The sequence below is a fragment of the Aquarana catesbeiana genome, linkage group LG05, assembly GCF_042186555.1.
Source record: "Aquarana catesbeiana isolate 2022-GZ linkage group LG05, ASM4218655v1, whole genome shotgun sequence".
In the NCBI taxonomy this organism is placed as follows: domain Eukaryota; kingdom Metazoa; phylum Chordata; class Amphibia; order Anura; family Ranidae; genus Aquarana; species Aquarana catesbeiana.
This window is the reverse complement of record NC_133328.1, coordinates 531,176,063-531,203,649: the sequence shown is the minus strand read 5'-3', so window position 1 is coordinate 531,203,649 and position 27,587 is coordinate 531,176,063. Positions and strand designations below refer to the sequence as shown.

Below are 27,587 nucleotides of genomic sequence, written 5' to 3'. Positions count from 1 at the left end.
GTAATCAGTTCATTTTTATAGCACTGATTGCTGTATAAATGTTAATGGTGCTAAAAAATAAATCTATCCCCTATTTTGTAGACACTATAACGTTTGCGCAAACCAATCAATATATGCCTATTGTGATTTTGTTTGACAAAAATATGTAGAAGAATATATATCAGCCTAAACTTATGAATAAATTTGTTTTTTTATTTTTATCTTTTCAAAATTGTCGCTCTTTTGTTTATAGTGCAAAAAATAAAAACCGTAGAGGTGATCGAAATACCACCAAAAGAAAGCTCTATTTGTGGGAAAAAAAGGACATAAATTTTGTTTGGGTACCGTGTCGCACGACCGCGGAATTGTCAGTTAAAGCGGAGCAGTGCAATGGCCTGGTCATTAAGGGGGCAAATCCTTCCGGGGCTGAAGTGGTTAAAAGCCTTTACAGCTTACCACTTTAGATGTACAGAGGAGGTCTAGTGCTAGAATTACTGCCCATGATCCGACGTTTGCGATGATGCCTTACTTGTTTACACTGTTGCTTCAAAAAAATTTTGATCAGTTTTATTGCTGTCACAAGGAATGTAAACATCCTTATGACAGCAATAGGCACATGGCAGGTACTCTTTATAGAGGGATCTACCACAAAGCCCTCCTTTGCACTTCAAAACACCAAGATCAGCATTTTTGAATGCTTTTGATTTTCAAAAAATGGCGCTGTTAAGATGGCGGTAAACCAGAGGTGATGTCAAGTCATCGCTTCCAGGTTACCATAGCGGCGACCCCATCTAAGCCGATCCAGGCTTTCTTCAGGTCTCCGACTAGCCGGCAGATGTGCCGGCTAGTAGCTCTGGTCTCCCAGTGGGACGGGAGAGCCCGAGCGAGACGTGGAAGCTTGTAACAACCACTGTCTGGTTAGTTGCTCTGGTTGTTATTACAAGAGAGAGTCGACAGTCAGCTCTAAAAAACGGTGCCGGGGTGATGCCTACAGCTGCAGGCATCACCCGGTACAACCACTTGCAGTCTAACAACGTACCAGGTAAGTGATTTGGCGGCAAGTGGTTAAAAACAGCACAACAGTGCAGGACTTCACTCACACAGCCACGTCATTCATTCACAGGAATCTGTGAATGAGAGAACTACAAGTCCCATCTTCCACCATGGCAGACAGCTTGTAGTTCTTAAAGAACTGTGAAGGCGCTGATGAGCGCGCTTGTAGTTCATTCACAAGTCCTGAAGCTTTTCGAACTGAAAACCCATACAGAGGTACGGGCTAAAAAATGAGGGGCTTGTCTGCAGGAGCCCGACATTGTACCTGTGATCCAATGTGGGAAAAAATAATGAATGCAGATTTTTTTTTCCGGTACAATAATTGTTGTTGTAAAAAGAAGCATAACTGTATAACAGCCGTTCACCCATGCAAGGGTACAACAAAACAAACATGACTTCCAGACATGGGCTAGAAAGGCTACATGAGCAGTTAACGTTTAAGTAATAAGTGACCACTGAGAGACCTGGGGGCGCAAGCCGCAGGTTCTCTTATGTCATCTAGGCCTGAGGGCCAATGCACATTTTTCTTTTCCTGCATAAGATGAACATTTATTTTTTTTCCAAAAGGTGAACTTAGCCTTCAAGAATTCCAGGTTTCTGCTATATGTAATACAACTAATTCACCAAAGAAAACATCAGCTTTTTATATCCAATTAAAGTGGAACTAAAGTTTCGCTGTTACATACTGTGGGCAGGAAGGCTTTTTATTGCAGAAGAGACACAAACTGTAAAATGTCTCTTCTGCAATAAATGACACCTTCCTGCCTGCTCACAGCGATCCCTGGACTATAAACTAAGCTGCACAGGCGAAGCTCAATTTACAGTGGGGTTAATTTACTAAAACTGGAGAATGCAAAATCTGGTGCAGCTGTGCATAGTAGACAATCAGTTTCTAACTTCAGCTTGTTCAATTAAGCTTTGACAAAAAAAAAAACCTGGAAGCTGATTAGTTTCTATGCAAAGCTACACCAGATTTTGCACTCTCCAGGTTTAGTAAGTCAACCCCAGTGTCGAGGCCGATCCCTAGCATGGAATGACTAGCATCTGCGCATGTGCAGGAGTGACGTCATCAAGTGCCAGCCAATGAAGATGGCCAAAAACAGGCACACAGGAGAAGATGCTGGCGCGGGACCTTTGGAAATGTGAGTATTAACCCTTTAGTTTTCTTTAATTCCATGAGAATATGCTTACAGATTGCTCATTGCCAATGTAGACAGAGCTGCACATTTGTACACCATGTGTACACTATTCCCCATAGCACCAAATAAAGCTATAACATGTACAAGATTGTGGGAAACATGGTGCAATACTTGTAAACATAAGGTAGCAACAGATTTAGTAAAGATGATTTTCTAAGCAGATTATTTTCCTCCTCAGATTTGTGAGCAAGCTGCAACTAAACTTTGAAGTACATTTGTTTAAAACTTGTACAATTTTGTGACAGCAACGATTGCATGTCAAACTCATTACATTTAGGTGGACTACGAATAATCTTCATATAGAGTGAAACATGTTGGAGCTTAAGGGACAGGTGGTTTAGCTCGTATACTTCAATAAATATATGCAAGCCTGTTATCGGAGAGCAGCTTCTCTTGTTTTTTGCTTAGAAGTAAACTCTATGGGGTGGCAAGTGACCACTGAAAGCCTGCATCCACTGTTAGAGGAGCGAAGGGGTTGTATGGCTGTAGGGACTGGATATCCTGCTGTACACAACAGTTAGGTTAAGCTGAATTAATAATATAACCATGTTTGTGGTCTCTGGACAGGTACAGCTAAAGTAACTTATTAGATGGAGCCAAGTCTTTTTATTTTAACCTCTTTTAACTTTTTTAACGCTTTTATTGTAACTCCATTTATATGGCCATCATGGGCATCCTCTGTGAGCTTAGAGATCAGAAAAGCCAGTTATGCTAGGTCTGATTAAAATAGTAAAACAAATATTACTTTAAAAAAAAAAAAAATCTTACCAAGCCATGTAGCATTTCATAAAGTACAGAACCAAGACACCACCAATCTACAGTGTTGTCATACGGCTGCTTCTTTATTACCTCTGGTGCTAAATACTGGCAAAAAAAAAAGAGAAAAAGAAATAAGTGAGCCAATATATTCTTACAAAATATTTTTTTTCAAATTTTAAAAACACATCTGTGATATGTACATCAAAAGCAAAGTCTGTAACTGCACAGTAAGAACAATCAGGTGCAGTAGTTTGCATTTATATTTCCTATTAGCCCTCCAATCCAAAGCTACAGCTCCTATGTATTTAACAACTTTCAAAAGCCACGCTCAGACAGCCGAATAGGTGCGGCTAGTTTGCCGGGCTCAGAGCGGCTAAACAATGCCTCTGGACGCAGCAACACTCTGTGCTATGACCACATACAAACTGGCTAATTACCTGTGGCCAGTTTGTGTGCAGCTGGAACTCTAGAAATGCCAACCCTGGACCCACACACCCTGGCTGCGTCCAGGGTTGCAATTTGTATGTAAACACTCAGATGAGCAGTTACATGCGAACAACAGTGACTCTGGCCATTGATCTGTACAGAATACAAAACCAGCAGCTGCTGCTGGTCACGTGCAGTGTGTGCTAACAGTGTTTATCTACTGACATTTGGCCATCTGAATGTAGCCTGAAGGACAATATTTGCCTGGAATTAGGCATGTGCTCATCCACAGTGCTCTCTCCTGGTGATTTGGTGCTGCAGAGTTAAACTTGCAAGTATGCCAGGAAATCTAAATTTTTACCATTTTTAATCATCACTATGACCTTTTTCGGTCATGCCCCTTTAAAAGAAGCCAACCAAACTTCTGTTGGATTGGCTTCAGTACACACAGGCCGAATGTCAGCCGGTTGTTGTTGAACCGGCCGATGCCGCTTGACATGCGGCCCGTGTGTGTACTAGACTTTACTGTGCTACCTGTATGTGTGGGGGAATATTTGGACATAATGCTATCAGAGCATGGATGGAAAATTTCTTCTCTACAAAAACAAAATTCTAAGGTGTGTGGTGCGATCAAAAATGATTTACAACAAGACAGGTTTGTGTACATGATGTGGTCAAAATAAAAAAAACTCATTTAAAAAATAATAAAAAAAGTTTTAAATGCAATCAATAATGAAATTTAATCAGTAAAAGCATAGTTAATACAGTGTTACATCAGAAGTAAATATCTTATGATTTGAAAGAAATGACAGCTTACCTCTGGAGTGCCACAGAAGGTGAGAGTTTTGTCAGAATTTGAAATTCCTTCTTTGCAAAGTCCAAAATCAGTTAAAACAATATGACCCTAGAGAGCAAATGATGGACATTTGGTTAGGCAATAAAATACATATACGTTCTGTTTTTTGCAAACAATGTTTTTTTACAGACAAAGGGGCCGATTCACTAAGAGTTAAATAACGGTTAAATAACGGTCAGTAGAATGCGGTAAAATATCCCTAGCGGTAAAACAGTTTTGAAAGTACAATTCACTAGGAATTTTGTGTTAAATAACAAATTCGGTATTGTTCGCTTGAGGGGAGATGACTGCATTTTTTCATGCGGTAAATCTTCGCATTGAGCTGGTTGCTAAGGAGCAGGCCGGGAAGCCTTCGGGCCTGGTATGGGTTTTAAGAGGAACCCCACGCCAAAATGTAAAAAAAAAAAAAAAAAAAAAAAAAATGGCTGTGGGGTACCCCCCAAAATCCATACCAGACCCTTACTTGAGCATGCAGCCTGGCAGGTGAGGAAAGGGGGGGGGCAGTGAGCACCCCCTCCTGAACTATACCAGGCAACAGGTCCTTAACATGGGGGGTGGGTGCTATAGGGCTAGGGGGGCTCTGCCGGTGATGTCACATGGGGGGGTTCCACCAGGTGACATCGCCAGGTGGCCCCGCTCCATAGCTATTTAAGAAATGTTACAGGGCGGGGCAGGCAGACCACGGGAGTGTTCGTGGCAAGCGGAGCTTTTTTTCTTTATTCGGGTCCGGCAGTGGCGGCGGGCGTCAAGAATGACGATGGATCTACATCGGGGGACATTTTTATTTTTTGATAAGGGAATTGTCAAAAACTTTTGTACTGTCTTTATTCACTTTTACACTTATTTGGTGCCTGACGAAGGAGCACGCATGCTCCGAACGCGTGCACTCCACCAGCGTCATCACCCCGCGACCCGGGACCACACTGGATTGACGATCCCTGCTGCGCCCACTGACCCTGATCTGGGACACTGGAAACCACCGGCGTTGCCAGACAGGACCGCCCGGCATTGGAAGATCGCCCCCCGTGGAGCCTTGTGGAGCCCTGCCGCCCACCTCACCGTCCATCCGGACACTTTTTTATTTGATATGCCTGTTATTACCTACTCAGAGTGAGTGTATTTCCACTGCAATTAAAGTGTGTGCTTTTAACTACTGCACTTAGGTTGGCGCTGCTTTTTCTCCTTTGTACCATGTACCCAAGCTGCTTTGGGCTGGGGGGGGTCTCTGCCCCAAAGTACCTGCACCCCCCCCATGTTGAGGGCATGTGGCCTGGTATGGTTCAGGAGGGGGGGGCACTCGCGCATCCCCCTTTCCTGGCCCGCCAGGCTGCATGCTTGGATAAGGATCTTGTATGGATTTTGGGGAGTTCCCCTTAACTGAAGGGCCTGGAATGCATTGGGGGGGAATGCAGCAGCTGAATGCATTCAGCTGAAGAGTCATCTTTTGTTAAGGTTGCAGCGGCCAACTTTCTGGCACTCCTTAGCAACCAGCTACTGGGGGGGACCCCCACACTGTTTCTGACAAATACTGCATGTGATACCACAGCAAAACCCTGGTGATAAATATTGCATGTTTTTTTACTCTCTGTTGCATTTGTGAATAGGACTTAAGAGCTTACTGCATGGTTTTTGGACGATATTTACTGTCACATTTTTCATTTTGCGGTAAGTACTGCATAATCATAAATTATTTTTGTGAATTGGATTCTATTTACCACATGTGATAATTTATGCAAATTAGTTACGTGACTACGTTATCGCATGCAGTAAACGTTAGTGAGTTGACCCCTAGGTTCACCTTTATTAAAAAAAGAATATAAATGCATTTTTCAGATAAAAAAAGTATATTTATTATATTTTTCACTAGAGCCTTCAAAGCATTGCACCCCCAATCAGTGGATTGCGAGTGCAATGTCAGGCTCCTGCAGACACTCAGTACAGCTAACTGTCCATACCTCCGTATGGGCAGATAGTTACTGAGCTGCAGGAAAAGTCAATGCACTGCAAGGATGCTGATCAGACTGCTCATTGCTCATTAAGAACTACAAGCCGTTTGCTGCAGTGGCAGATGGGACTTTTAGTTCATTCATGCACAGATTTCTGTGAATGAATGACACAGCTGTGCGGGAGCGGTTTTTAAAATGTTGCAGCAAGTGTAGGGGAGAAGAACCCGAATCTGCTGTCATAATGAAGGGGGTGGGGGATCATGGGTTGAAGTGGGATTGCTGAACATGTTAAATCTTAAATACGAGTTATAGAGATATATTATATTCTAGCTTATTATTCATCCCAGAAATGCCTGCATGTTATGTAGACATTCCCCATGGGATTTTTCGAATTTAGGCTCGATTCACACCTAATGCATGTTGCTTTCGAGCGTTTCTGCAGTGTTTTGTTGCGGTGCTTGCCGCGTTTTTGAACATGCGTTTTTGCAGCGTTTTTTCCAGCGTTTTTTGTTTTTTTTTCAGGGTTTTCTATACTGTATACAGTGTAAAAAAAAAAAAAAGAAAAAACTGTACTTGCGTTTTTGATGCTAGTCCATTGAATTCTATTACATGCAAAACGCTGCATTTTGCATGAAAAAAAGTCACTGACCCTTTCCAAAAACGCAGAGGCACAAAAATGCATTGATGTGAACATGTTCCATAGGAACCCATGTTAAAAAATTCCCATGCATTTCTGCAAAATGCATCAAAAAACGCATTAGTGTGAATGGAGCCTTAGTGCTGGTACATTCCCCGCCTGAATAGGTATACCTGGATTTTTAGGATTTAAAACTAGGAGTTAAATTAGGGGTATTGTTAAGGATAAAGATTAAAGATAGTGTTAGGTTTGGATCATCCGAAGGGATACTTGGAGCATTTTTTCGATGATGATGATGATGATGATGATGATGAGATATAAAAGGGGAAATATAATGGGTTTGGATTTTTATTTCAAATGTGAGTTAAAGTTCATACATTTTAATGTTAATTGTTTTTAAAGTAGTTGTAAACCCTGTACAACCACTTTTCCCTACAGGTAACCCTATAATAAGGCTTACCTGTAGGTACTGGAAATATCTCCTAAATCTGTATGGTTTAGGAGATTCGCCAAATACACTTGCGCCGACGCCATCGGCGCATGCACACTGAAGAAAGGGCACGATAGTTTCTATAGTGACCGTTGGCTCCCACGCGCATGCACGGGAGTGACGTCATGCGACTCCGGCCAGTAACAGAGCCGTCCAGAGTCCACGGCCCCCAGAAGGAAGAGGGGTTTAAGATGGACGCGGCCACACAGCGGTGACATCGTGGGCTTCTTCTACAGGTAAGTGGCACATAATGGGCTAGTATGCGATGGATACTAGGCCATTATGCTTTTACTTTTGCAGGGAACAAAGAGGAAGCAAAAGCCATCAGGGTTTACTTTGTCTTTAAGATAAACATGTAATACAGAGTTCAGCTGACATATGTGCCTGAGCATTGTGAGTTGTTTTTATTCAGACTGTCTATTCTGACAACCCTAACAGTCTAGTCTGAAAAATAGAGTTGTGTGGGGAGGGGTTGATAAATCACTAATTTGACTCATTCAGTTTAGCCTTTAAAAGTGAAAGTGAAAGCTCTGTATACATTTTTTTTTCTAGAAAAGCACTTGCAATCAGCCCGGGAAATGTGATTGGAGCTCCATTTGCTGGTCAGCCATGAATAGAATAAAGTATAAACAAAGCACTCAAAATTTTCTTTAAAAGAAAATCTAATATTTAGTCAGTCTTGTCATTCACGCCTGCCAATTACTTAGTACAGAAAAAAAAAGCTCACACAACAAGGAGAAGTTATTACCTCAGAGTCTAGAAGGATATTTTCTGGCTTGAGGTCTCTGTAAAGTAAATGTAAAAGTATAACTACAAATCCAGAATTTGATAAACGGTCCAAGAAACAATGGTATAAATTGGCAGAAATGACTTGTTTATACCTGTATATGATCTGAATGGAGTGTAAATAACCCAATGCACAGGCAATTTCAGCAGCATAAAAACGGGCTCTTTGTTCAGCAAAATATCGTTCTCTTTGTAGGTGGAAGAAAAGCTGAAAGCAAAGTATACATTGTTTAACCTGAATATAAATCCTTGTAGTAGTAGGGCTACATGCTGTACTAAATTATATTTACTCATAGTAGTTAGATTTCTGATTATTATTGGGAATTTAACTTTTCCTCTTGCTATACACTAAAAAAGTGGAACTTCAGTTGAAACTTTTTTCCTAGTTTTTAGTGGAGTGGGGAAAAGGTTGGTACCTCTGTCGTCTTTTACTGTCTGTTTACCCACTGGGAAGATTCACCCTCATTCCCTTTCTAAATTACTTTAGTCACTGGGAAGGGAATAGAAGGAAAATGTTAAGTTTTACAAATCCTACTGACACAGGAAGTAAAGCCAAATCGCCCACAGTGGATACCTGGTTCCAGTAATACCTGTCAAAGTAGGGATTTCCTCTTTGTCCTATCAAGGGCTAGCAAGTTTAATATTTTAGCTAAGGAGGAAACGCTCTTGGTACAAAAAAGCACATCAGTGTTTTTGAATTATCATGTGTCTTTATTAAAATGCTAAGGGTGTGCATGTTTGCATTATCCATTTTTTGAACTCCTGAAAAGGTATACCCCATACAAAAACTCGAGGAGATTAGTAACTTCACACTGTCCTAAACGTTCAATATGTTTAGGCCCCTTTCATACTGGGGCGGTGGGGGCGTCGGCGGTACAACAGCGCTATTTTTAGCGCTGCTGTACCGTCGTTCTTGCAGCTGTATTCGGCCGCTAGCGGTGCGGTTTTAACCCCCGCTGGCGGCCGAAAAAGGGTTAAAATCACTCGTACAGCGCGGCTATAGCCGCCATATAGCCGCGCTGTCCCATTGATTTCAATGGGCAGGAGCGGTGAATACACCGCTCCTTCACCGCTCCAAAGAAGCGGTTTGCAGGACTTTTTTCACCGTCCTGCCAGCGCACCGCTTCAGTGTGAAAGCCCTCGGGCTTTCACACTGAACAAACAGTGGAGGCTGTTTAGGGGCGGTTTGCAGGCGGTATTTTTAGCGCAATACCGCCTGCAAACCGCCCCAGTGTGAAAGGGGTCTTTGAGCCACCTACATTTTACATGATGAGACATTTAAGGCTTGTCAAAGCCTGATTAGAGCAACTATTATATAGAAAATTAAAAAGTGAAATTCACCTGGCCTTTAACACCGCTAGGAGTAACAAGTATTTACAAAGTGAGAGCCTATGTATAACCTGTACCTAGGATCCAAGGGTCTGCACAGGGTCTAAAGACCAAGTTGAAAATTAATACAGGCATTTACAAGTACCAAGTAACCTTCAGCACTGTGACTACCTTAGAACCTTTAAAGGGAGGTCAGGTTTTCTTTAAATGTCTAGCAAAATTTTCTTCTCCAAAATCAAAACTTATTATTATTATTACTACTATACAGGATTTATATAGCGCCAACAGATTTCGCAGTGCTTTACAATGTGAGGGTATTATTATTTATTATTATTATTATTATTATTATTATTATACAGGATTTATATAACACCAACAGCTTATGCAGCGCTTTACAATATAAAAGGGAGACAATACAGTTATAATACAATAAAATACAAGAGGATTAAGAAGGCCTTGCTCAGAAGAGCTTACAATCTAATAGGGTGGGGAAGGTGGTACAAAAGGTTGTAACTGTGGGGAATGAGCTGATGGAAGTGGTAAAATATTAGTTAGAGACGTTATAGGCTTTCCTGAAGAGATGAGTTTTCAGGGGTCACCTAAAGGTAGCAAGAGCAGGGGATAGCCGGACAGGTAGAGGTAGTGAGTTACAGAGGATGGGAGAGGCTCTGGAGAAATCCTGGAGACGAGCATGGGAGGAGGAGACGAGAGAGCTTGAGAGTAGGAGGTCTTGAGAAGAGTAAGGATGAGCTCCGGCGTGTTCGCATGCTGCACGTGCCGAGCCCGCCAGGAACTCGGCACTGCACATCGCTAATCACAGGCAGCGAGACATTTCCCGATGTGTGGCTGCAGAGATGGCGGGCTCGGCACATGCAGCATGCGAACACGCCAGAGCTCATCCTTGGAGAAGAGAAGACGATTTGGGTAATATTTGGAGGCAAGATTGGTGATGTAGACAGTACAATTACAATACAATTCGATACAGGAGAAATCAGAGGTCCCTGTTCATTAGAGCTTACAATCTAGAAGGGAGGGTCAACTTAAAAGTGTAACTAAGGGTAAGACTTTTTTTTTTTGTTTTGGATAGAGTGGAGAGGGATTAGAACAGTTGTCGGTTTAGTTAAAGAAAGTCACACATTTTGGGTTGTCCCCAGAAAAGTAATAGAAGGTAAATCTTCCAATGGGGACACTAGTCCTGGTGGCCTGGAGGACCCCAAGAAATCCCTTTAATTTGCAGGGCTTTCCTCTCACTTCCTGTTTAGCTTTGGGACAGGATGTGAAGGAAAATCTCTACAAAGGGAAACAGATGGACACAGTTTAATTTCATATGCATTGTAGGACTATTGCACTAAAAGTACACAACATTGACCTACCTCTCCTCCATTGATAAAATCCAAGACAAAAAACAGTTTGTCTGATGTCTGGAATGAGTAATGGAGATGAACCAAGAATGGGTGCTTCACATTTTTCAGAAGAACATTTCTCTCTGCCATGATGTGTTTTTGCTGAAAGAATATGTAGAAATGTTGAAAAGAAATTAGTTGCTGGCTTAGGTTACCCTCACTAAAAAACACAAATTTTACAATAATCAGTGGGTTCAACAACAAAGGCAGATACAGAAATATTGACTTTCCTGTATAAGCTGAGCTTAGACACCCCCACCCAATCCCTATTGTTCCTTTGTGATGGGTGGCCCACTGACCAGTATGAAGTCTTGGCAAATTTGTGGTGGGAGGGCCAAGCTTATCTGGGATTTGCAAATAACTTCAGCAGCCTATATCTCATTATCTACTGAATTTCTTCTTATACATGTTTCATCAAATGCTCAGTTTGCCATGCTTGTGAGCGTACTTTATGTTCTGATTTGTAAGTTAAATAAAAATTCCAATGTGGAATTAAAATCAAGTAAAATTCTTTATGCTCAGATATTATCCTATCACTGACTTGCGGCCCTACACCTGAATATAAAAATGTGCATATTAACTCACAGGGCCAGCACAAACAATAGAAAACAAAGGGCACAAACTCCTCCATGGCAATTTATTCAACGGTAAAAGACATAAAATATACTCACAAAACTCATGTGAATGACAGCGTTGTATAATCCAGAAACCAAGAGCAAGCCCACCTAAGAACTCCTCAGGGTCGAATGGATATCACCAGCTAATGTGTTTGGGGGGGACAATTGCACCCTTTGTTTTCTATTGTTTGTACAACTACAAGATTCCCCTGATCCAGGGCTGCAATGCCTGGATCATCCAGTTTGGGTTGCTTGGAGGTTATGCATTTCAGAAGTATTGCGTGTCCTGCTTCTCTGGGAGTACTTGACACTAAGGTGTCAAGAGCACATTTCTCACAGGGCCAGCATTCAAAGAGTACAAACAGGACAGCAAATTGTGGTTTAAGGTGTTGGAGGCAAATGTACTGTGTGTAACTTTCCATATGTGTCGAAAGAATGCTACAGCTAATTATAATGAATAGTTGTGAGTACATTACTACTATACTAGAGCATGGGAAATCAGCCACCGGCACCTGTGGTAATACACATACATGCCTGTGCTTGCCCACCATTATCCAGACTTGAGCATTATGGAAAATGTTTATGAGTAAGTAACGATTCTGAGAATTAGAAGTGCTCATTCTCAACCTCAGCTCGACTCCTAGGCAGCTGAACAGTCGCAAGCAAATGCATTAAGACTTAAAACATTAGAAAGCAGATCTCCTACCATACAAAGATATAGAGAACTATATGTCACTTACAATATGTGGTTATGAGGACATACTGAAAATGTTTGCTGTGGGGAAATTCTTGATTCACAACTGCCAGGGCTGTCCTTGTGAATAGCGATTCCTTATAAAAAGTCTATTGTGGTCACTGAACAAATAGGTGAAAGGGCCAAAACAAAAAAAACAATATGATATGAAGTACCCTCATGGCATTCAAGGACAGCCCTAATTACAAATGCATACAATACACGATTTCCCAAATGCAACTTTGAAAATGTCATCCAGATTTAAATACTTGATGTGGAGTTTTTCCATCTGTGAACACGTAGTCATGATCTGGCTTATATGTGGAAATGACCAAAGAAGCTGGCTACATTCGCTAATCACTAAAACTCTGCTGCACACTCCATGGTGCTACTTTTCATGGTTAAAGTAATTTATCACACAGAAACCTTAGTGGATACAAACACAAACATATATACCTCTTTCTTGTTAAGGATAATCTTCTTCTGTAACACCTTCACTGCATAATAACGGCCATCATGCTTTCCTCTTGTAAGAACAACCTACAATATTAGTAAAGATTAATGTTTAAAACCTAACGCATGTCTGCTGTGACCAACAGCTAATTTGTGACTGTACAACTTATGCTAAACCTCAGCTTGATCACACAGATTATACTGAGACCTACAGCTCCACAAGAAGTGGACAGTGACATGTTTATAAGCGGTTCTCACCTTTCCAAAGCTCCCTTTTCCAATCAGTTTGAGGTATTCAAAGTCTGAAGGTTTTGCACTATAAAGGACAAATGTAAACAATATTTGTTCATATTTGAGACCCCTGAAATACATTTGTAGCATATAATATATTTTCTGTTTGAACATACACTCAAACATCTAAGTGATATACAGGCAGTGCCCGGGTAATGGACAAGGTTCTGTAGGTTTGAATCCCTATGTAAGTTGGAACACGTACATTTTTTAAGTGCAACTCCAGCCAAAAATTTTTTTTTAAGTTTTGGATAGCATAGGGAAGGGTTAACTGGTCATGCAGTGATGTGGGATTGCTGACCAGTCCATCAGACAGTAGCTGCCAGCATGCAGTGAGCTGCAATATGGCCACCTGGCAGTTTCCAGGACCAGCATGATGTCACGCTGCCATTGTTCCTAAGTACAAGTCGCATGTAAGTTGGATGTTTGTAACTCAGAGATTGCCTGTAACACCTAAAGCATACATTTTGAGTGATTATTGCAGTGTGTTACTTTAAAGCGGAGTTCCACCCAAAAGTGGAACTTCCGCTCATCTGTCTCCTCCCACATTTGGCACCTTTCAGGGGGAGGGGGGTACGGGTACCTGTTTTTGACAGGTGCCCTTCCATACTTCCGGAAAGACAGTGCCGCGGCACCATCCCACAGAAGTTCGTCCCCCCTCCTCCTTCCTCCGCCACCATGCCAGTTAGAAAGCACAGCGTGCTTCGCGCATGCACAGTAGGAAACCGGCCGCTTCCCTCAGTGGAGATGGCGGCGGCAGCACCCGACAGCCGCTCCAAAAATCGGCTGGGGTGCCAACATCGCGGGCTCCCTGGACAGGTAAGTGTCCATATAAAATTACAAGTGTCCATTACAAAATTTGAAGCTGTTGACTTTACAGTTTTTTTCCCCAGGCACAACACCACTTCAAAGTGGAACTTCACTCAAAAAGTGAAATGTTGCTCATTCTCTCCCTCCACCCAGCCTGTAACTAAGTTGCAGATATTTTTGGGGGAGAAAGTGAAGCAAGTACCATTTCTGGTCAGTAAATGCTCCCACTTCCTCAATCCTTGTCTAGGCAAGGATGATGTTGCTTGTCCCACTCTCCTTTTCATCCACAGGCTCCTGGGATATGTTACATGTCCCAGGAGGCTGCAGGACCAGTCTCCTTGTGCCACATGATCTTGGGCATGTGCAGTGGGGAGCTGGCATCGATTCATTAGTAAGTCACAACCAGCTGCCAAATCAAAGATGGTAGGCAGTCAGAAGAATTGGATGCATGAAGACGCACTGGAATTCATGGACTGGTAAATACCTGACTTTTAGATTTTTTACAAGCTTCCTCTTCCTTTTTTAAATTATTATCTATACAGTGTATAGATCATGTTGACAAGTCACTACAGGAAGGGTAAATTAGCTTCTAAAATGAAAAAATCTAGCTGCTTAACAGCATTTGAGATTAGATATAAGCCACATGGTTTTCAATGTGTTGGCTAAATCACAGAGCTGCATTATTAGGAGGGGGCAGTAAAGCCGGCTATAGACTATTCAAACCATGTATGGGCAGGCTGAAATCGATCAACATGGGTACAACCAGCCTGTCAGATTTTACATGCAATTATTGCTAGTGACTGAAGCTAGCAATAATCACCGTGGGAAGCTGTCCAAGCCGGGAAAACTCAATGGCTTCACGGGAGCGATTCCCCTGTCAGAACTGTCTGTGTTGATGGAGGAATCGAGCGATTTTCTTTCCTGCAACCACATGGCCGGCCTACGACACAACCATTATGGAGCAAACTAGAAAGCAAAGCTCGTTTATGTAAAGCTCACCATAGACATATCAAATTCAGCAGGAAATGGGCAAATTTTGATCCATGCGTGGCCGCTCACGCTCGACAGAAGTCGATCTAACAGTCGATTTGTACAATGGGCTTGTTGGAAAAATGTTCAGTGGCTGCAGCTGCTGATCAAGATCAGTGTATTCAGGCAGCAGAGAAAGTCCCTATTGTCAGAATACAATATCTCAGCAGGGAGTGATCCTTCTTCTACTTTGCTTGCATGGACGGAGGAATCCATTCATTTTTTTTTTTTTTTTTTTCATGCAGCCCTCTGGCTGAAATGAAAAAAATAAATAAATAAATAGATACATTTCTGGCCAGCTTAATGAGCAAATGTGGTTGCTACCATGTACATCTGCACAGACGATCATTTTTATGTTATATTGGCCTATTTTTTCAACAACAATTAGTACATATTGCAAAAAAACAAGAAAACTGACCGTATTGTGTTCTGTAATCTTTCAATAAACGCTAAACAAAAAAACATTAGAAACTTACTGAGGGTTTCCAGAGGGCCCAAGGTTGACATTTTGTGATGGTGAACCATTCTGTTAAAGAAAACAAGTACTCTATAAGATACAGTATCTCATTTTTTCTAAGCAGCTACTAACATTGACTCCAGGCAATGAACCAATAACACTATCCAGAATTATTTTAATGTTGAGTTAAATCAGAAAATCAACTCCATTTACATTTAAAGTCAGATTTACAATTAGGTATAGAAGTATGAGCCTACATATGGAAGAGGCAAAAATTGGGCTTTTCCTTGTATAGTCATGGCCCATTCAGGGAATAACTGCTCATTCCACAGAGCTGATGACGCTCTCCCTGCCACCATGTGACAACATTGGGTCAGGGTTCCTGAATGGTAAATCAACAAGCACCAGCACCATCATCTGGTTCACATCCACCCCATATCTGGGAATGTAGAACACTTTTTTTTATTCCTGGTGGCTGAATAGTGTGGCAGACGTAAAAAAAAAGGTGAGCATGAGTAGCAGTTGTGTAGTCCTGTTGCATTGCCCTGCATTGGAAAAAGCACAAATTATCTTTAAAAGAGACAGAATGGGCCAAGCTTTTTTGGCCATACTTCTCTTGTGGGTCACAGGGGTCCACTTATCTTTCCTCTGCTGTGACCCAGAGCTATTACCTGCTATCAGCTGATATCACAGAACTGCAAGCTCTGGGAGGGATCCCGACTATATTGTCAGGATTCACCCAGCTCCTGACTGACAGCCCGTTTTAGCTCTCAGTGCGCGTCTAAGAGCTGCCATCTGCACCCTCTCACTCTCAAGCCTGGTACATCAGTAAGTGCTGGAGGGGCAGAATGGAAAGTGGTGACTGACAATTACTGCTCTCCAATCTAAGTAGGCCAAGAACTGAGCAATCATTGGTCACGTGATTGTTCGTTATTCCTTCTGAAGCGCTGCTTGCTGTCATCCTGTTGCAGCTGCTTCAGACCCTGCTCTTCTCTCCCGCCAGCAGCTGGCTGTCATCCTCCAGTCCATGCTGAGCTATACAGCACAGTCAGTATGTGTGGATCTTGGACCCTTTTGATGTTACTCAGCTTCCCTGTGAGCTGATATGATACTTCATAACCAGGCTGGATTTCATCCTTTGTTATGTAAGTGGATGCTGTTTGAAGTTTAATAAAAATGCAATTGTCATACTGACATCATGCTGTTCTCTGCCGTTTGTTCTCCCCATAAGGCTGATCATTCATGATTCATTTTTTTCCATTTAACCAGGGGGCTGAACGAAAGAAAATGACTCAATTCCCCCATCCACACACTCAAAGAGGATAGGGAAATCTCTACCGCTGCACTAACGTACTCTGACAGTGGGGAGACTTCCCTGCCATCAGAATACACTGATCAGCACCGAAAGCTATAGCCAGAATCGCTTATCAAGAGGACAATTAGGTTGGTTGTACACAAGTCGATTGATAGATCTACTTTTGTACAATCAGCCTGCCCATACATGGATCGAAATTTGGTTGGTTTGATTCATGTATCCATGTCCCCATGACTAAGCTCCGGGGGGTGGGGTTGGGGGGGGGGGGGCGTAGCGAAACACATTGGAGATGTGGCCTGGTCAGAGTCCAGGTTGAGGTTTCCACTCTATTCACCTCGCGGGATACCTAGATGTGCCGCATTCAGGGGTTACCCCTCTTCCTCTCTGTGCTTTCTCGTAACCTATTTTCTATCTAACAATAGATTTAAAAAAATAAAAACTATAATGGTTTTTGGTCAATTTAATTTTCCTTGTTCTTTTTTCATTTTTGGATTTGTAAACAGTCACTTTATGTGTTACTTGGGCTGAACCCCCCCCCCTTTGGTACATGGTCTACCCCCGACATTCAGCTGTTGAAGCCTGGAACTTTAGTTTGCAGTAGAGACTATGGAACTTGAAAGTTGAAAGACAGTGTGCAGGGTGTGACAGTGAGACAAGAAGTGCTTTAAGCGTGTTTTTGGATAGAATAGGGAAAGGTTAAAACCCATCAGTTTACTTTTTGCTCTCTTTGTCACACTGGGACATTTCCCTTCATATCCTGTCCCGGAGATGCAGCAGGAAGTGAGAGGAAATATACATAACATGAGGGAAATCTCCTCTTAGACAGTTAATTTTAAAACGGGTGTCCCCAATGAAAGGTTTCCCATCACTGCTTGTCCTGGTAACAACTCTAAGATTTTGGATTTCCCATCACTTTTCAGTGACAACGCTCACCAGGACAGACAGAGGGTAATCCTATGCAACAAGGACACAGAGAGCAATAAAACCCAACAGGGGTTCTAATCTTTCCATATTCTATCCAAAATTAAAAAAAAAAAAAATTTGACTACAAATACACTGTAATCTTAGCTTGGACAGTTGGATTATCTGCACAGATTTAACACAAAACACAGATGAAAAGCAGTACCTTGCCTTTTTGTCTAACTTTGTCCTAATGGTAACTTGTGACCGATACCTTCCACATGGTATGAGTCTTTGACTTCTATTGTAAATTTCAGCTTGTGCGATTAAGGTATGTAAATAATAGTGTTAATTTTAATGTTAAATTTCGATATGGTTTTAGTCATAGTCTTTTGACTAAAATGCCATTTTGGTTTTAGTTGTATTTTAGTCATCTGAATTGTTTTAGTTGTATTTTAGTCGACTAAAATCTCCAGTACATTTTAGTCAACTAAAATCGAATGGGTTTAGTTAAATTGTAAAGAATCTTTTAAGCATTTCTCTAGAATGGCCAAACTCGTTATATATTCCTAGAGTAAAAATCAAATAACATGTTTTTATTTCTGGTATTAAGGTTTGAGCAGACACAGATTTAACCGTTGTGAAATATAACATCTTTATAAATAAAACCAAGTTTCATAAACCGAAATATTGCTTTTTGAAAAACAGAAGTGGAAAAAATTTAAAAAAAAAATGTAAACTCTATTGGCTGTAAAGTCATTGCACATATTACCTGAATAGGTATTACCGACATTGAATATTTAGAAAAAAAATAAGAAAAGCCTTTTTCTTCATTTTCTTTCTTTCAGCAGCTTAGTAGATGTAGTAGAGTTAATTTTGATGTCTAACTTCTTCTATTCAGTTTTAGTCTTTTGACTAAAATGCCTTATTAGTTTTAGTTGTATTTTAGTCATCTGAATTGTTTTAGTTTTAATCGTATTTTAGTTGACAAAAATAGTGATAATTTAGAAGACAAAAAGATTTTCATCTACAAAATTAACACTGGTAAACAACAAGCTTAGCATCAAAGTAAAGTGCCAAAAGCTGCCTAAACACACACACACACACATTATATATATATATATATATATATATATATATATATATATATATATATATATATATACACATACACATACACACACCTTTAAAAAAAAATATAAATTGGGTCATAGTAAGCTTTCTACAAAAGCCACTAAGCATTCACTTTTATATTATTTATCCTGCAAGTAAAAACGATGATTTTTTTTTGCAGCTCACTTCCTATACAGACATAGTCTTTCCAAATTTTCTCTTAGGCAGAAATGAAACTCACAATATCCTGAGGTTTAGGGTCAGTGGTTGTAACTTACTTCCCATAATCTCTCAGAAACAGAAATAAGAAAAAACTCTTTCATGCGAGAAACAGATACATCAGTATTTGCAAGTGCAACTGAAATCGCATGCAAAAAAGGAGGAACGGTTTGATTCTGACTTGGCAACACTGTCTCCTTAGAAAACAAATGTTTTGTAATAACTTCAATATGTATTCATCTAATAAAACCAAAATGCTAGAACAAAAAAGGGAAAATAAGTGTGTAAATAAAGACCTAAAGTGTGTCCAGATGGATACGCATGTATACAGTCATGTGGGTGTCATAAAGGTGAGAGCTTTATTTACCTTCTGATCTGCCCTTTCATCTTCATCCTCTGAGGGATCGGACTGGCGTCTGCTGCTGTCCAGCTTTAAGAATGCCTGGACGTCAGGGCTGTAATAAACAACAGCACAATGTGGCTTTAGAGTCTCAAGTTACTGTATGTTCACATGCCTGTGCTTTAGGTTGCACACAAATTTCATGCAATTATCAGATGTCTTTGTACATATGTATCACGTTAAAATGATCCAGGCATGACCTAAAATGGTTACAACAGTGCTGTATCTCATGAAGTACCTGTGACAGACAATGCTTGTGCCCCTAGTGCAGATCCCCTTGGATTCCACGCCTGGACCGAACATGGAGCTTCAACTTCTGACCAAGAGGAAGGCCCACACCTTTTAGTGCCAAGCCCCACCTCTGTCACTCAAATGTCAAAGACTGTGACTAATGGCAGCGTTTGTAATGCTATGTCTCTTCCACAAGAAGACAAGCTTACCTGCCTACAATCTTCTATTGAACATACACTGATTTGTACATGCACAGCTCAGTGTGTATCCCCATGCACATGCATGGGATCACATCTCCTGCCGGCTATTTAGGAGGCCCAAAACCGACACCTAGAAGAAGCCTGGGTAGAAGATGACAGGGGCTGGAGAGGGATGTAGCTGTTGCTTCACTGGAAGGTGGAGGGGAGTTAAGTTCTGCTTTGTGTTGTCTCTGGCATTTGATACTTGAATGACAATAGGCAGGGCTTAATTCTGACATTGCTAGAAGTTGAGGCCCAGTGTACAGTCTGGGCCAAGGATCCTAGGTACTTTACTGGAATCCAGAGATTAGTAACTGCAGACACCACATGCACTTCAGTGCTCTTTCTACCTTAGAAATGTTTTAGGCCAGGTAAGTAAATAATTTATTGAAGATAAGATCAGTCAGCTGCACGCAATGCAGCATATTGCCATATGATAACAATAGAGGAAATAAAAGTGTAGACCATCTAAACCATTACATAAAACCCTCTTTGATAGGATTATACCCAAAAGTTTTAATGTGCATTTCAAACATATGATGGAGTATAAATTATAGGAAAGCAGATCTGAAGCCAAGTTTAAAGTGGTTGTAGACCCTTACATATACCCAGTGAAGTGACTGGCTTCAGTTGATACACAGAGATGGAACAAACCCTCCTATATAAGTTGTATCTGTCTATCAGCAGTTTTCTCTTCAACCATTCAAAGTGCTGCATTTACAAAGCCTGTCTGAGAGTTTCAAAAAAGGGGTAGAAAGCTGAAGTTACACTCTGCACAGCTCAGTGAGGAAAGCTCTGAGAGCTGATTGGAGGGAAAAGGCACCCCTCCCCCCCTTCACACAGAAACAGAGCTGAGGCTGGGGTACCTCCATGACACCTTTTTTCTCTTGGTGTCAGGAAAACTTGTCAGACATAATTCATGCTGATAGCAGAGGAACAAACCAGCAGACAGAAATGACACTTGGCGTTCTTAACTGAGACAAGTACATACTATAGAAGGATATGCGTTGCTCATATTTCATATCTGTGGTTTACAACCATTTTAAATAAACACTAACAAGGCAGTCTGCATGGGAGATTGTGGGTTAACATCAGAACATTCTCAGGTCTGCGAGGAGATAATAGATATGGGGGTGGAGGTGCAGAAAAAAAAGGGATGGAAGAGAAAAGAGAGTAAATGAGGAAGAAGGGGAGGAAAAAGGGAGAAGGTAGGCACAGAAAAGGTACGTCACAATATCTAATTAGTGAAAAGCCTCTCGGGAGTACAATTTGCTTGGTTCAGATAATTCAGTCAACCTGAACCCAGATGGACCATATCAACTTCTTGGGGCAATTCCTACTCACGTAGGTTAATTTATACATCACTAAAGCTTTATCAATGGCAGCACGCCATAAATCCAATGTAGGGGGGTGAAGCAACTTCCAATTTAAGGGCCTGCTCACCCCCGACGCAGTCCAGTGCATTTTTTCCTGCATCAAAAAAGTGGACAGTAGGTTATATTGGTTCCATTAGCCTAGTTCACACCAGTGCAGTCAGTTCTAGTGCGTTCCTGTGCAGACAAAATAGTAGAACATGCAGCATTATGTCTGCACAGAACTGTACTGAAACTAAGGAAAACGCATTAAAATAAGCAATGGAATGCACCTAAGCGCATCAAAAACTCACTGGAACACACGTCTCAATTTAAGATGAAGGAAAAATAAAGAGAAAAAATGCATCAAAAATGCGCATGCAGAAGCGCATCCCAACTTCATATCTGTAGTGTGAACCGTCCTTAGGCTTGATGCACACTGGAGCTCATAAACGGCCGTTTTTTGGAGTTTGGGCGTTTTTTTTTAACAGCCCATAAACTGCACTCTATGTTATCCTATGTGTCCATGCACACATGGACGTTTTTGAACTTTTATCAGCATAAAATCGCGTTCAGGAGTCGTTTTTCTGACCACAAAAAAGCCAAACGCTCAAACGCTTATAAACGTCGATAAACGCTCAAAAACGTGGTTCGCCAGCGTTTAACGTTTTTGATCCATTGAAAAAAAAAAAAAAAAAAAAAGCTAAAAAACAATAATGCGGAAAACCGCTAATAAACGCTATTGCAAAAACGTTAGAAAATGTTGAAAGACTCACTGCAAAGCTACTGCCATTTTTATATGTTTTTAACGTCCAGTGTGCATGGAGCCTTAAGGTCAGACACCACCGCCACCCAGAAAGGTCTAGGCCAGTAAGGTTTAGTTTAACAAAGTTTTATTGTGTTTTGACCCACATTTTACATAACCTTTTTTTTTTTTTGTCTTTTTTCTTTCCATGCTATTGGTTTAGATACAAGATACATATTGTTGTGATTGCTATATACTGCTATGGGTATTAAAGAATGCATTTTTGCAGTATAAATGGTAGCATATACAGCTCTTAAAACACTCCATGTCAGTGGTGGTGTGAACTATACACAGACTTGGATTCATTTTCCCAGTATTCTAGAGTTTACCTGAGCACATATGAGAATGTTGTAGGACAATACCTCTTAATGAATATAGTAGTGAACCACAAGGAGAAAAATTAAAATTCTCACTAAAATGTTGCCAACATCCCAAATTCAATTATAGAGAGGGACCCTAAAAAAAAAAAAAGAGGGAACATTTAGTACCCCCCGGTACCACGGGACTTTACAGGCGAACAAGGATTTTTTATAAAAGCATATTATTTATTTTAAAAAAATACTTAAAAAAGGACATTTATAAAAACATAATAGCAGTCTATACAAAACATTAATTCAGAACAAAATTTGCATATAATAGATTCTCTACAGATTCAAAAATGAATACAGATTCCTCCATAAGCCTAACATGTTTCAGGACGATGTCCCTTCTTCAAAGGCGTTTTTAAGAGAGAAAGTAAATATATTCAATGCTTGATTGTACAGAAAATATATAATTATATGCAGAAAATAATTTTCTTAAATAGCTCAAAATAAACTTCTGCCGCCATTTGTCCACCAAAAAATAAATAATGATGGAACTCGTCTGTGCTCAGAAAGGCCACACACAAAGGTCCCCAAAGAGGAGGACCACCACAGTACAGGGCTTGGGCGTTGTTCTTTAGGCAGGCAGAGATTTGCCAAATCTCTGCCTGCCTAAAGAACAACGCCCAAGCCTCCTATGATCTATTTATTTAAAAAGGTTGTCCTGCGGCTGTACTGTGGTGGTCTTCTTCTTTGGTGACCTTTGTGTGTGGCCTTTCTGAGCACGGACGGGTTCCATCATTATTTATTTTTTGGTGGACAAATGGCGGCAGAAGTTTATTTTGAGCTATTCAAGAAAATTATTTTCTGCATATAATTATATATTTGCTGTACAATCAAGCATTGAATTACTTTCTCTCCTAAAAACGCCTTTGAAGAAGGGACATGAAACATGTTAGGCTCATGGAGGAATCTGTATTCATTTTTGAATCTGTAGAGAATCTATTATATGCAAATTTTGTTCTGAATTAATGTTTTGTGTAGACTGCTATTATGTTTTTATAAATGTCCTTTTTTAAGTATTTTTTTCAAATAAATAATATGCTTTTTAAAAAAATCTTTGTTCACCTGTAAAGTCCCGTGTTACCGGGGGACAATACTTCTTAGGCCTCCTAATATGTCACTAACTTCATTGGCCATTTAAAAAAAAAAAAAATAGATACATTCTAGAAGCCAGGTAATGAATAAACAGATGAATGAAAAGCGTGCTCGCGCATTGTCGTGTGCAGTGGAAGAAACACCATGATGATGATGTAACTTTATCTCACATGACATGACATGTAGGAAGTGACCTTCTCTCCAGGACACACACAGACATTTTGCCATAGTGACAGAAAACACAGCCCTAAACTGCAATGCTAGCCTGGAAATACTAAACCCCCCCCACAAAATTATTGAGTCTGGATGGTAGGACTTGTAGCAAGACAAAAACGATCTACAGAGAATTGAATTTTAACTGGATTGTTATATGCACACAGCTTTTACCTGCAGTAGAGGTACTTTGTATAAGTATTTGGAGATTAGATCCTGCCTGGGCATCTACTTAAGGCCAAATCTCTAAATTTTTTCTGCTGTGATCTGACTTTTATGGTGGCTACACTCCTTCTCTATGACACCACTGTTATAGCCACCCTCTCCTCACACAAGATGGACCAGGGACTATGGGAAGTGTAATGTGCATAGAGTAGTGCACATGATCAAAACTAATGTGCACTACTCACTTCAAACAAACAGAAATGAGAGGTAAAACAACCTGCAAATTTCAACTGGCTCTTTATAAACCATCGGGAATTTGCTTTGTGGGAGGCCCGGTCAGCAGTAAACACCCTTTGTAATCAAAATTGAAGATTCAATAGTCCGTGCTATATACAGTAGTATGGATGGAGGAACCTGTTCGATTTTTTTCATTCAGCCTGCAGGTTGAATAAATGAAAATAAATCTATCAGTGTATGGCCATCTTTGCAGTAGAGAGGTTATTGGAAGTCTTGACACTTCCTCACTGCTCTGCCAATGCCCTGACCCCATGCTGTTAACACCTACTATCTCCTGATAGAGCCCACCTTCTGTTTCTTGTCTTGTAAAAAGCCTAGGCTTGGGACATCATCCACAGCTCTCTCTCACTCTCCTGAGTTTTCCAGGAAGGGAAGGGGGATGAGTCATAAGAGGGCCAGTGAGAGCTGCAGGGCTGCAGATGTGCCTCTGTGTGTCTGTGTAAATCCAGGAAGTGAACAGACAGCAGCTTCAGCTGCCCACAATTAAAATGGTGGCAGGCAGACTCAGTGGAGGGAGATTTCTGCAGCATATTTGGCAAGTACAGAATTACAGTATATATAAAATAATATGCAAAGTGGTTGGAGGGAAGCTTCAGAATGGCAAAGATGTTAATATTACAAATTATGTGAGCCAACTGCAGTTTGTCTTACCATTATCACATAACCGAACCCTGAGGAAAGAGGAATGTAAACTGATACAGGGATCTGTGTTTGATAATCTTACGGTTATTTACCAGAGCTGAACAATGTGTACTTGCAACATGTCAATAAGGATGAAGAATAAATAATAAATAAGAGCCTAAATGAAATCCTTCATAGGTAAGCCTACACATTTATAATATTGTATGACTTATTGGTACTATCTTTGTAAAAGTCACATGTTCTCTCAAAAGCAAGCCATACATTATACAATTTTCTTTCCTTAAATCACAGGTTGAATGAAAGAAAATGACTCGATTCCCCCATGAGCACAGTCAGTGTTGATGGGGGAATCCCTTCCACAACACTATTGTATTCTGACAGCAGAACACAGCCATCAGAATACAATGATCACTTCCAGGAGCTATAGCCACAAGCTGTGATCGCACAAAATAAACCCGACAGGATGGTATAACTTAAGTCGATCAATTGATAAACTGCCCATAGATGGATTGAAATTTGGCCAGTTCCTGCTGAATCAGCCAAACTTTGATCCGTCTATGGCCAGCCTAATGACCGGAAGATTGACCATATATAACCCATCCTTTGGAACTCTCTACCCCAATCTGTCCTACTGTCACCTAATCTATCTTTAGACAATCCCTGAAAACCCTTCTCTTTAAAGAAGCCTATCTTGCTTCTAACTAACACTGTTTTACTTCCTCCATCAGCTCATCCCCCACAGCTATTACCTTTTGTATCAATTGACCCTTTCTTTTTAGATTGTAAGCTCTAATGAGCAGGGCCCTCCGATTCCTCTTGTACCAAATTGTAATGTAACTGTAATGTCTGCCTTTATTTTGTTAATAAGCACTGCGTAAACTGTTGGCGCTATATAAAACCTGTATAATAATAATAATCCATCATCCTGTGCTACATAAAACCACATTATTAAATCCCACATCAATTTAGAGCCGGTTCACACGGGGGCGACTTGTCAGGCGACCTAGCCGCCTGACAAGTCGCCTCCCGTTCTGTACAATGGAACCGTTCTAATCGGAGCGACGCAAGTCGCTCCGACTTAGAAGAAAGGTTCCTGTACTACTTTGGGGGCGACTTGCATAGACTTCTATACAGAAGTCGTCTTGCAAGTCGCCGTGGCAGTCGTGTGCAGGTCGCCTCGGTGAGGCGACCTGCAAGTCGTGCCGCTTCTAGTGTGAACCTGCTCTAAGTGTCATTTGATATCCTATGTTTATGAATGACTGGTCTATCCCTCTTGGTGCTCATTTGCTGGGCTTTAGGTGGATTTTACAATTAGATTGTAGCATATGTGAAACCACTAAGCAACTTATTCACTTCTTTGTCATCTCTCACCTTGACTATTGTAAATCCCTCCTCAGTGGCCTACCTCTTCACAGGCTCTCCTCTCTTTAGTCTATCATAAATGCTGCTGCCAGACTCATCCACCTTACCAACCGTTTAGTGTCCGTCACCCCTCTCTTCCAATCCCTCCACTGGTTTCCCATTGCCCAACAAATAAAATTCAAAACATTAACAATAACATACAAAGCCATTTACAACTCTGCCCCAAGCTACATCACCAAACTTGTCTCCAAATATAACCCAAACCACCCTCTCCGCTCCTTCCAAGACCTGCTCTCTAGCTCCCTTGTTTCCTCCTCCCATGCTCATCTCCAGGACTTCTCCAGAGCCACTCCAATTCTCTGGAACTCCCTACCCCAATCTGTCCAGCATTCTCCTACTCTGTACACAGTTAGGCGATCCTGTCTTCAGCTAAAAACCAAATCTTCTATTTCTCCTATCAGTTCTCCTCAGAGTTATTACCTCGTGTTCCAACAGCCTCCCTATTCGATTGTAAGCTCCCAGGAGCAAGGCCCTCCTAACCCTCTTGTATTGAATTGTATTGTCTCCCTTTATATTGTAGGGTGCTGAAAAAACTGTTGGCGCTATACAAATCCTGTATAATAATAATATAATAATATGTGGACATCTTAAAGCCACTCTCAGAGTACAGGAAGGTTTCTACCACAAATACAACTAAATACCTAAATAAGAAAATGTTAACATGGATTTAAATGAAACTCCTTCCTTTCAGTTCATTCATCCTGCTTGTTACTTATTATCCAATAACATTTTCTGAAAGATTAACTACTTTTTTACTCAAAACCAGTACCAGTTTTCCCTAAATTCTCACACCCCACTATAGAAACAGGAAAAAACAGACAAATTGCCAGTGCATCTCAAGAACTTTCCTTCCTTCATGAAGCTCATTATTCTCTGCTCTTTCACTCCTACTACTGAATATAGGAAAGCAACTCACAATGACCAGAAAAAAGTAGTAATGGAAGCAAAGAAAATCATCTTTATACCCATAAAGGGCTTAATTAAACATGGAGGGAAATATTAGCAATATAGAGTTACCCACTGCACCCAACAAAACACATCTTTTAGATGTGACCTCAAATAGAATCATTGATATAGGATGTGGCACAACATCATTGTTCTTTGCATTGACCTCCTAATTTAGCCTACTAGTGTACTGGACAATGTAATAAAAACACTAAAACTTCAAATAGGCCTAATTACTTTTTGGAACTTTTATCAACATCTGAAAAAGTAAACGAGACAGAATATAATGATACTCACTATAAATAGGAGTCCCAATCCATCTTAGATCATGTCCATACTGCATGAAAGGCAAAGCATGTCCCCTAATCAGAGACTAAATTTCCAGTGTCTTTGGTATGTCTGTAACTGAAGATGTTCTGAATGAGACAATCGCTCCCACTAGCCTGAGTTTTATGATCTCTGGCCACACATCCCCCATCCTTCAAGGGAGGGAGAAGCACTGATAAAATCAGATTAGGTTTACACACTCCATAGGCAGAAGGACTTCCCAAACTGGTTCACTTTAAGCCTTTGTTCATGCTAAATTAAGACAACTTAAATGTGCTATGCTTACCGT

The 27,587-nt window shown here is 40.8% G+C and overlaps 1 protein-coding gene across 3 annotated transcripts in view; it reads right to left on the bottom strand.

The window, feature by feature from the left end:
* Positions 1–27,587, bottom strand: part of SGK3 (serum/glucocorticoid regulated kinase family member 3) — a 125,307-nt gene that overhangs the window by 13,163 nt on the left and 84,557 nt on the right. For all 3 annotated transcript variants that reach the window (XM_073631760.1, XM_073631759.1, XM_073631761.1), the window contains 9 exons: positions 19,168–19,255; positions 15,273–15,322; positions 12,925–12,982; positions 12,670–12,753; positions 10,834–10,965; positions 8,227–8,339; positions 8,094–8,130; positions 4,234–4,320; positions 3,000–3,095 (listed from right to left, as the gene is read on the bottom strand). In XM_073631760.1, the coding sequence (XP_073487861.1) occupies positions 3,000–3,095; positions 4,234–4,320; positions 8,094–8,130; positions 8,227–8,339; positions 10,834–10,965; positions 12,670–12,753; positions 12,925–12,982; positions 15,273–15,322; positions 19,168–19,255 (745 nt within the window). The remainder of the gene's footprint in view (positions 1–2,999; positions 3,096–4,233; positions 4,321–8,093; positions 8,131–8,226; positions 8,340–10,833; positions 10,966–12,669; positions 12,754–12,924; positions 12,983–15,272; positions 15,323–19,167; positions 19,256–27,587) is intronic.